General features: G+C 39.2%; 1 protein-coding gene across 1 annotated transcript; it reads right to left on the bottom strand.

The window, feature by feature from the left end:
• Positions 1–489: 489 nt before the first annotated feature.
• Positions 490–1,980, bottom strand: LOC122138776. The gene has a single exon (XM_042733355.1). The coding sequence runs from the start codon at positions 1,801–1,803 to the stop codon at positions 490–492; it is 1,314 nt and encodes a 437-aa protein (XP_042589289.1). The 5' UTR covers positions 1,804–1,980.
• Between the last annotated feature and the right edge of the window lie 8,230 nt (positions 1,981–10,210).

Here is a 10,210-nt window from a genome sequence, read left to right as displayed (position 1 = left end):
TGTACATTCAGCTCACAAGTGTGGAAATTAAGAGTTCGATTCTGTCTTTGAGCTTCAAATTTGAGCTTATCAAATAGTTCAGCCGAAATCAACGTGAGGTCTGAGCCTGTGTCCACAAGGGCTTCGAGTCTCATTTCCTTTTCTAAGGTGATAGTTAGGTAGAGTTTCCGAGCCACTCCCTTCTCGATCAGGTTCCCCAGGAGTTTTGGTGTTGGGGCTGTGTGTGTCGATCGATAAGCAGTCATGGTATGTCTTGTGTGTTTCGTTGTGGGTACAGATAACCAAAACAGCACTTTCTGGTACCTCAGTGTGAGGGATGATGCTTTCTTGGTCAGGAGGTGCAGACGTCACCTGGACTGAGTGGGTGCTGCTGTCGTTTGATGATGCAACAGCTAGTTCCATAGTTTGTGGTTGCAAAACAGTGTTCTGGGTGCTTGGTTCAGTTGCTGAGACGTCGGGAAGGGTGTTGGTTTCAGGCATAAGGTTTAGTCATGCGGTGTCTGGTTTATCCTTCTTGTCTTCCTTGTGAGGTTTCTTTTTAAGGAACTCTTTCAGTACATTCAGAAGTTCTGCAGCTTCGGACGTGGCTGCACTTTCCTTGTTAGATGTGGGTTCAGCCTTGAGCTTCCAAGCATCACGTTGAGAGTGTTCCCCCTCCCGGCTCCCTGGGCTTGGTGTTCTGGAGGCTGTAGGTCGGCTATTTCTGAGTCGCCGGCTGGCTTCCCAGGTGGCCCCCCCCTTTTGGTTGTGGGAGGGGCGAGGCCGGTCCCAGGATCCTCCAGAGCGGTCGTTCTGTTGCCTCGGACGGGCACCACCACGACCACGCTGCCCTCTGCTGGCTTGGAACGGTCTTGACTCTCGGTTGTTGGGTCTATAACTGTGGTGCGGTTGGGCGCCCTCTAGGGTCAACTCTGAATAGGACTCAGAGACAGGGCAAATAGTTGGGTGTTTTACAGTCTTTTCTGACAGAGTCTTTTGTTTGGTGTAAGCCTTATGGGCTAAGTCGCGTAAATGTTGCGTTGACATGCTACGCGGGCACGCTAATACTCCCAAATGGTGGCTTACAGTAGGATGGAGGTTTTGAAGAAACAAAGTTCGGAAGTTAATGTCTTCCTCCATGCCTTGTTCATTTCGTGCTCCGAAGTAGGCACGTCGCAGTCGGTTATAGAAATTCGTTGGGGTTTCAAGTCGACCTTGCTTGAGGTCCATTGCGGTTACTAACCCTTGGTCTGATTCTGGATCAGAGAATTCACGCACCAAAGCTTTTCGCAGTTGCTGGTAGTCTGTTTTGACAGTCTCTGGTTGACGGTCTAAGAAACTGCGTACCTCACGACTGGACGTAATTCTGAGCAGGTATAGTTTGTCCCAAGTGGTTACGTTGGCGACAGTTTGTAAGTGAAAGTCTATGTCCTGTAAGTAAGCGTGAATGTCATGGCCTCCTGCAGGATCTGGGTTGAACGTAGGGATGTTTCTAGCCAGCTTGTCCAGTTCTTTGGGAGCCATGTGTCTGTGGCTGGTGACCAGGACTTTCTGGAAGGGTTTTCCCTCCCCCGCTGCTGACAGGGGTTCGTGCAGGCTGGTTGGTGACATTTTGAAAAGCAGGCTTTCACTCCCTTTTTCAGCTCTAAGTTCTTGGCTGAAAGGGGTGGGTCCACTGGCCAGGGGAAACTCTGTGGAGTGTGTTTCCTCTTTTTGTTCACTTTGCAGTCTATAAGAATGTTTCAGTTCTCTGTGAACGATGTCAAGTTCATCTTTTAGAAAGTTTTTATGCTGTGTAAGATCATGGATTTCAGCTCGGGCCATGTTCAGGTGATTTTCATAGGCCTTAGCTTTAGCATCTCTTTCTTTCAGTTCAATTTCAGCCCTTTCAAGGAGGGTTTCAGCTTGTCAGAGCTTTGCCTCGAGTCCCTCTCGGGCTTCTCTCTCCAAATGTTCTCTTTGGTCTGTGTCCAGACGAAGATTCTCCAGGGCATTTTGAAGTCTGTCTACTTCCTCCTGTAGCCCTGGGTCTGTGGCATCTTCTTTCTCGTGCTGGTCTTGGGTCTCGAGAAGTAGCTTATCTAGACGGCTCTGGGTGTGAGCCTGATGCTTCCGGGCTTCCTCCGCTTGAAGTCTTAGAGTTACAGCTTCCTGCTCCAGGTCGAGGTAGCTCTTTTCGCTGAGCCGTGCCTGGGCGATGAGGAGGTGAGCTAGGGTCCCGGTGATCCTGGCGAGTTCTTTGTGGGGGTAACTCTGCGTCGGATCGTGTGCCATCAGCTGGTCCATCTCAGTGTCCAGTTGTCTTTGGCTCAAGTGATGCAGGTCCCTGGTGCCTGTGGGCAGGAAGGGGGTCATCATCGTTTCCAGCCATGTCGCTAGCTGATCCCAAGGGACTGCGGGACTGGATGAACGGGACATCCTGGCTCACTGCGGATGAGAGAAACACAGCACACACACAAAGAGGCCAATGCAAGTTTGTTTTCTGGCTAACGAGCTATCGTACGGGCTATGCCGTCTATAAGAATTTCGGCTAACTGATGCAGACAGTTAGACAGTTAGGCGGGTTCAATTACGGGTCGGCCAAAAATAGAGACTTTGACAGGTGGTAGCCTCGTGGGTCACCTGGTGACACCGGCTGTTCGGTTGTCGCTCTACTACTTAGCTCTCCTTGGGGTCTCTCGGTGAACTGTAAGAAACAAGATCACAACAGCATGAAAAGGGAAAAAGAAAAAAAAAAAAACTGAAGATAGGAAAGAGCACAGTGAAAACAGAAACACCAAATAAATTGGTCTGCAATGAAATGGAATGAATACAAACGCTGGAAGTGTTAGGAAGAAAATAAAGGGGCTAAACCTGCTACCTTTCGCAAGAGTTTCTGCTAGGGCCTACAGCACGTGTGGCTATGGGAGTAAGAGACCTAGGAAAAGGGTGTGGCTTAGAGAGGAAAAGTGGACCAAACACTTAAAATATATCCGGGGGAATATCTAATATTCTGTGCCTTATAATAAGTGGATGGGTTTTATCACATTTGGTTCACCTGGGTGAACTGATGTCGCTCAGGTGGAAACCAGCAGCGCGGGCAGTCTCCCTGGCGCTCCCAAACACTCAACTGCAGTGTCCCCGGCCCTCCGTTACTCTGTGTCGCGCTGCGCCCTCTCAAACAGCTTGTGACTTTTAACACAACCTGGCAACACCAAGGTGTCAACCGCCAGACAGCACTGCAAAATTGGGCTTTTCCCTAGAACCCTCTCGAAAGAGAGTGGCCCCTTTTTAGGCCCCGGTTTAGGTACTGGTCCCAGAAATTGCGTTGTTTGTGTCGGCTGGACTGATTGACTACCCTTGGAGTGCCAAATTGCTGAGGTCTTACTGCGGACCGCAACGACGGACAGAGATAAGAGAAACCGGGTTCACTTACAGCCAGTATCTGTAACGCTGGTCGACCCCCTTGCTCACTGGAAACCTGAGATGACTGTCCAATCACTAAGGGAGTTCCACAATCAAATACACAAAGGATGAACAAAGGAAACTTAAAGTGAATTAAGATTTGTTTTGTTTAACATCAACTGAGTGAATATATATGTAGAAATTAAAGGCAACAGCTGTACCTAATTATGATAAAACAAAAAGGTAATTATGATAATGATGGTAATTATCCAAAATAACCTAATCCAAAAGAGAGAGAAGAAAAAGAATAAAAATCAAAAAGAGGAAAAGACAGTATGGAACACAGGAGGAGGACGCAGTAGCTGGTTTTCACCACAAGGGGGCGTACTCCCTCTCTGTGCTTCACCAGGTGAGCAGAAAACTTAATTCAAATTAAAAATTCAAAACTGGTTTAAATTGAAACTTTAAAATAAGCATGTAAGAAGAATTAAAAGGAAAATCTGAATAATATCCTATAACAATCAATGATAACAGTAAGGTATCATTAATAATTATGAAATAATCAAAAGGGGTAAGAGTAGAAACATGCAATTTCAAAACAGAATTGAAAAGAGAGAGATCAGAGAGCTGAACGCTGTGAACCGACTTAACAGGAGACGGCCACTAGATGGCTCACTTCCTTCTAAGTAAGTCAATCAGTGGTTGACCTGAGACATTTAATTTACACTATTAAACAATTAAATTTTAATTCAAATCATGTTCGAACCAAACTCAAAGTAAATGTAAACAGTCAAAGGCAGGAAAATTTGTCTAACATAAAATAATATTCGCACGAGCAAAGCTGTAAATGCAAATAATTATTGAGAATTTAGACAGGCTAATGCAACAACCACAGTGAGATTTAAAATAAGCAGTAAGAGTGCATTATCTGAAACGGCCACGAGATGGCGTAATTGCACTCATGCAGGCTGAAATCAGAAGGCGAGGCGTAATTTGAGACTTCTAAATACGTAAAGGACGCCCTCTGGTGTTTAGTCAGCGGAATTACAGACAACCTCAATGTGATTTAGAATCTGAGCGTTTGTCGGCTGATTTTCTGCGTCAAAATCACAACTAAACAAAGAGACAAAGGTTTTAGGACCTTTGCGGTGCTATATTACACAAGAGCGTGAGGCAGGATTTCTTCGCTGCAAAAAAACACGCAAATGTGAGCAACAGGAATTGTCCGTCTGTTGCACTCCCATACACATTTATCAAAATAGCACTTATGATTTAAATGTTTTAGGTTTAAAATCGGGTAGCTAAGCCAATTTTTAGACCAGGAGATTTATCGTTTATTTTTGAATATCACTGTGGTTTACCACGAATTCAATAACGATACAAGTAATTACAAGGCCTTTTAACGACTGAAACAAAGGAACTTCGCTCTGATCAGATTTACGTCTCGTCCTAAAAAAAGAGATTTCTTCGTCTTTAATAGGCGGGTTATTAATATTAAAATGTTCTCACTGCAGAGAGATCTTGGTCTTTCTTAACAGGAGACTTTTAACATTATACTGCAGTGTACTTTCATTAAAAATAACAGTGACTATGGGTTTTCTTTTTAGAAACTGTTAATGTGCTGAACAGCTGGCTTTTGTGCCGAATGAGTTCGCTCGAAGCGCGACTTAACTCACAATTCAAAAATGCGCATGCATAATATTAACATCCAAAAATATGCATGAATATGAATATGAATATTGCTCACCAAAAACAAAGTTTGAACGCTGCCCGCATTCTCCACCATAAAATATGTAGCAACAATCACTTTCTGGGGAATAATTAACTCAAATGAAGTGAATATTCATGAGTCTATGAATATGATGTGCTTATTGCTTACAAATATTAAATTACCCAAAGATGGAATATTTAATCATTTAAAGGTAATCTTTACTAGAATTAATGTAAGTTATCTAGACAATCTGTTCGTCCCGCGAACTGGATGCTAGACTCCCTTATCAAATATCAATAAAAATACCCTTCTTACAAACTCCAAGAAATATTAATCTTCTGATCAGGAAGAAAAATATTTTCTGTGTCTGTAGTATTTAGATTACTGAATAGTAATTACTAGAAAACAAAGCTTGTAGCTTAGATCACACGATTCAGGGACTTCGATCTTGATGAGCAATAAAACGGTTCAATTCAAGCAAATTATTGTATTTAATAAAAGCGGACTAAAGAGTACATAACTACAATTCACACAGAGTAAATATGAGTATATAGCAAAACAAACAATACAGTTTTAAACAAGATAATCAAACGAAAAATAAATGAGAGAGAAAGAGAGAGAGAGAGAAAGAGAGAGAGAGAGAGAGAAAAAGAGAGAGAGAGAAAGAGGGAGAGAGAGAGAGAGAGAGAGGGAAGGCAGATCTCAGAGTGACAATTTTCAAACAGTTAACTTTGCGAGAGACTCCAAGTCATTGGATAATTTCACAAAAGTGGAATAGCCTAGACAACCTTAAACAGCAATTTTTAAGTTGCGATATAAGAAAATACTTGCTTTGATCTGGCTCTTGTGTGTAGCTGAGCTCAAATTGTCCGTTGTTGTAGCTTCTGCGTTGTCCGCTCCGGAGCTGGTGATGCGTGAGTTCGTGGTTAACGCGAATGTAAACTTTGCCAAAAGATGATTAGACTTAAGTTCGTTTTGGCTCGTGAGGACAATTGAACGAAGTTAAATATCAGAAGACAATAAAGAAAAACTAAGATAAAACGAAAAAGTAAAGAAGAACAAACGGAGGGACTTCTTGAGAAGTCCGATCGCGAACTGGGAAACCCCCCTCTCTCTCTGGCGGAATGCCACGAGCAAGGGTTTTCTTTTGTTTTTATTGAAAGGTTGGTTCACACCTATGTCACCTTATGAACCAATGAGGTGTGAGAAACTGAGGCGGGAAAAATCTTCTTTGTCTGCTGATTTCCGCCCACTGGTCTAATTTATGGCGATGACAAAATTATAGATTTTTCCTCAGAAAGATTGTACTTCTGAAACAATGCATCTTTTTGTAATTTGCCGTTGAGATTCGTCACAGTTGGGTTTTTACGATCATACAGACACCATAAACTATAACTTTGCGAGTCAGGGATACAGAGATACAGAGTTGTTCCTAACTACAGGCATATAAAGTTTGATTAAACACACAGTAAACATTATATCTATTCCACTATATCACGTGAAGACATCTAAGCACATAAAGAGATACATTTAATACATTTAGAGGTAGTTTATCAAAAGTGTTCATGTGTGAGCCAGAAATGCTCGTGTGGTGTGTGTGTGTGTGTGTGTGTGTGTCTGGAATGTCGTCGTGCTGTGACCAAAAGGCGGGTGTTTCTTTCCTTTGATGCTCACGAGAGTGTCTCTGGATCATCTCGAAGGTGTAATAAATGTCACGAGGGCTGAGATGAAAAAGAATTATTCCTGTGATGCAAAGCTGAATTTTCAGCATCATTACTCCAGCCTTCAGTGTCACATGTAACATCCAGTCTATCACATGATCATTTAGAAATCATTCTAATATTCTGATTTATTAAGAGTGTTGGAAACAGTTCTGCTGTCTAATATATTTGATGAATAAAAGGTTAAAAAGAACTGCATTTATTCAAAATAAATTTTTTTTTCTAATAATATATATTCTAATAATATATTTTCTTTACTATCACTTTTTATCAGAAAGAAAAAAAATACTGACCCCAAATTACTGACCAGTAGTGTATATTGTTATTACAAAATATTTATATTTTAAAAACATAGCTTTTTTTTTTTTTTCATCAAAGTATCCTAAAAAAGTATCACATGTTCTGAAAAAATATTAAGCAGCAGAACTGTTTCCAAATTTGATAATGAATCATCATATTAGAATGATTTCTAAAGGATCATGTGATAATGATCCTAAAAATTCAGATGCTTACTAAAAATTCAAATGCTTACTAAAATTTCTCTGTATAGATGCTGAAACGAAAATATAAAAAATACCTGGAGCCTGGCAGTGTGTCCATCATACCTGCCAAAACCAGACAAAGGCTGGAGAAGAAGGTTGGTTTTGAGGTAGCTATAGATGTTTCTATTAATTATCCAAATAACAACTTCATATGAAATAAACATATATAAGTTAGAAACTGTTACAATATTACATATTTATAAAGCCCTTATATTGTTTAAAGGCAATATAAATCCATCATGGGCAAAAACCTCACATTCATACCAGACCCCTGCTGACATGGTATGGTACCCTTCTGAAGCTTCTTTGGTCCTAGATGAGTTGAGTTTAGACTCAGAGGTAGCTAAATTATGGATTCATAATTTTTCATAATTATAATCATTAAACAACCAACTAATCTGTTAAATTCTTTAGTGGTAGTATCCTGACAGCAAGCTGTTTTTAGCTGCCAAATATAGCCATATACATTTAGATAGAAGATCAGCCACACAACTATTTAAATAAATATTATGAATATTGCTCCGTAGATTTTGCATATTGTCCATGATTAATTATTTTATTTATTTTTTTAGGTAGAAGCTATTACAGGCACAAGTAAGGCCCTTTTGCTTGCAGACCACACCTATTCAGATGAGTCCTCTTTGGAGGTAAATAAATTATCTTCAGATTCAGAGAAACCTACACTATACTATAGTGTAACACCAATAATTAATAAAAATGTAATAAACAACATATTTCGCTACTGAATATTAATGGTTTTTGTATTGTTTCAAAGGTAGAAGGCACCTCAAAGACAAACATCACCTGCTCATACTCATGCCAGGCCAAAACTGATGCACTTTTCCAACTTAATGAGTTGGCTTCAGACTCAGAGGTAGTATCAAAATTTGACATACCGGAGCCCCTAAAATGTACTTTCTAATATATATTGATCAAAGGCTAATATAATATAAATCTATGGCTAGGTGTTGGGGATGTAACTATTCAATCAACTCATGATTTGATTCGATTCACGATTTTGATTTCACGTTTCGATTCACATTTTTTTTTTAACACATTGAGATTTAAAACAAATGATAAATTAAATGTGCCCTTTTAATATTGCTTAGACTAAATGCTGCAAGTTTCTTTGTGAAATTGAAATATAACACCAATAATATACGAATATAGCACTTGCATATTGTTGCTCTTTTGTTGGTTTTGATTGATTCCATTGTCCTCATTTGTAAGCAGCTTTGGTGAAAAGCATCTGCTAAAGGACGAAATTTAAATATAATGTAAATGTAAATAACAAAATTAAATTGAAATTTTAAAACAAGCCCCAAATCAAATAAATAACACAAATAAAATCAATCTATTCATATAAACAAAATAAGGCTTTGTCTGTGCTTTTTCCTTTTAAAATGAGAGGCAACCACTGCTTTTTAATCATGATCTAATCAAAGATGCTGCATACATGCAACATGAGCAGTTTTTAATCTAAATTAGATAAAATTGAAACAAAAACAGAATGGTTTGACTTCAGTTTTGTGAGACTATACATAAAAAAATATCAGCATGAAGCAGAAACATCAGAGGAGCTGAACGAGACACAGATTCACTATCTGCAAGGAGGTGGCGCTTAAAGCATTTCCTTCGTTTCTGCTGTAAACAAAGCAGCGTTGCACTTATGAACTTTAAAATGCATTATACAGAGGCAGGATGAAAAGGAAAAATACCATCTAAGCTTTTCTAAAGACAGTAAGTTCCACTCTGACATACATTCATATTAACTCCTACCCCTAAATGAATCACGATTTGTTTAGCATCTCAACCGATGTGAATCATCACATATTTGATTCAATTTTCAACTGGCTCACATTTAATCGTTACATCCCTACTAGGTGTGCATTATACAAATTTTGTCCTTTTACTCAACATTGTACATTAAAATCATATAATCCCAATTTAGCCAAGCATTATCTGTTAGAAAACAACAGATTTAATATTAATTTTTTTTTTAAAGATTATGACTTTCGGTTTGTCAAATGTTAGTCAGAAATGTCCATAATTAATGTTATTCTGTGTATTCTATGTATTCTATCTGTGGTACTTCATACTAAGCAGTACTTCTTTGGAACCAGCTGGTAAAAAATAATGGAAAAACATGGCAGGGAAAGTTAATTTAGTTATGATAAAAAAAGGTATTCGAATGCATGTAAATTCATACATTGCAAGTGTCAAATTTGTTTTTAGACATTTTTAACAATTTAATATTTAATTTTTTTTTTTTTTTTTTTAGGTGGAAAGCATTATGGAGACAAACACAGCCCTTTTGGTTACAGACCAGAACTGTTCAGATACAGATGAGTCCTTTTTGGATATAAATGAGTTTCAGAGGTAGTTACACTATATCCAACTGATCCCTGTGTGATTATAAACTGCCATCAGAGTACTAAAAGTGCTTTCCATCTGCAAAGAGGGCATCAATTACCAATGACCAATACCGTGACCTTAAATACCCTAGTGTGCAGAGTGTAAGTCAGACAACTTTAGTTCTTAGTATAATGTTTACGGTTATTTTGCACAGGGTAAGTGAAATATAAATATTATTAAGATGGATGTGTCTACTGCACACTAACAAACCTAGGTAATCTAACTAAAATAAAATATATACCTGTGTTTAGTCTTAAAATTTCACAATCAGTGCTACACTGCGATAATGATTCTACAAAATATTTGTTCAAGGTCCCACGGACATGCTTTGAAAATGCCTTGAGTTATTCAGTGTGTTAATGTAATTTCCACTGAAACAGGAAGTTATGGACAATATTGTTTCATTCATGTCACATCCCAGTAAAGCTGTAGGTGACAGCCACAGGTGAATTAAGCTT

This window comes from Cyprinus carpio, chromosome A3 (genome assembly GCF_018340385.1).
Source record: "Cyprinus carpio isolate SPL01 chromosome A3, ASM1834038v1, whole genome shotgun sequence".
In the NCBI taxonomy this organism is placed as follows: domain Eukaryota; kingdom Metazoa; phylum Chordata; class Actinopteri; order Cypriniformes; family Cyprinidae; genus Cyprinus; species Cyprinus carpio.
This window is presented reverse-complemented; position numbering and strand designations above follow the sequence as displayed.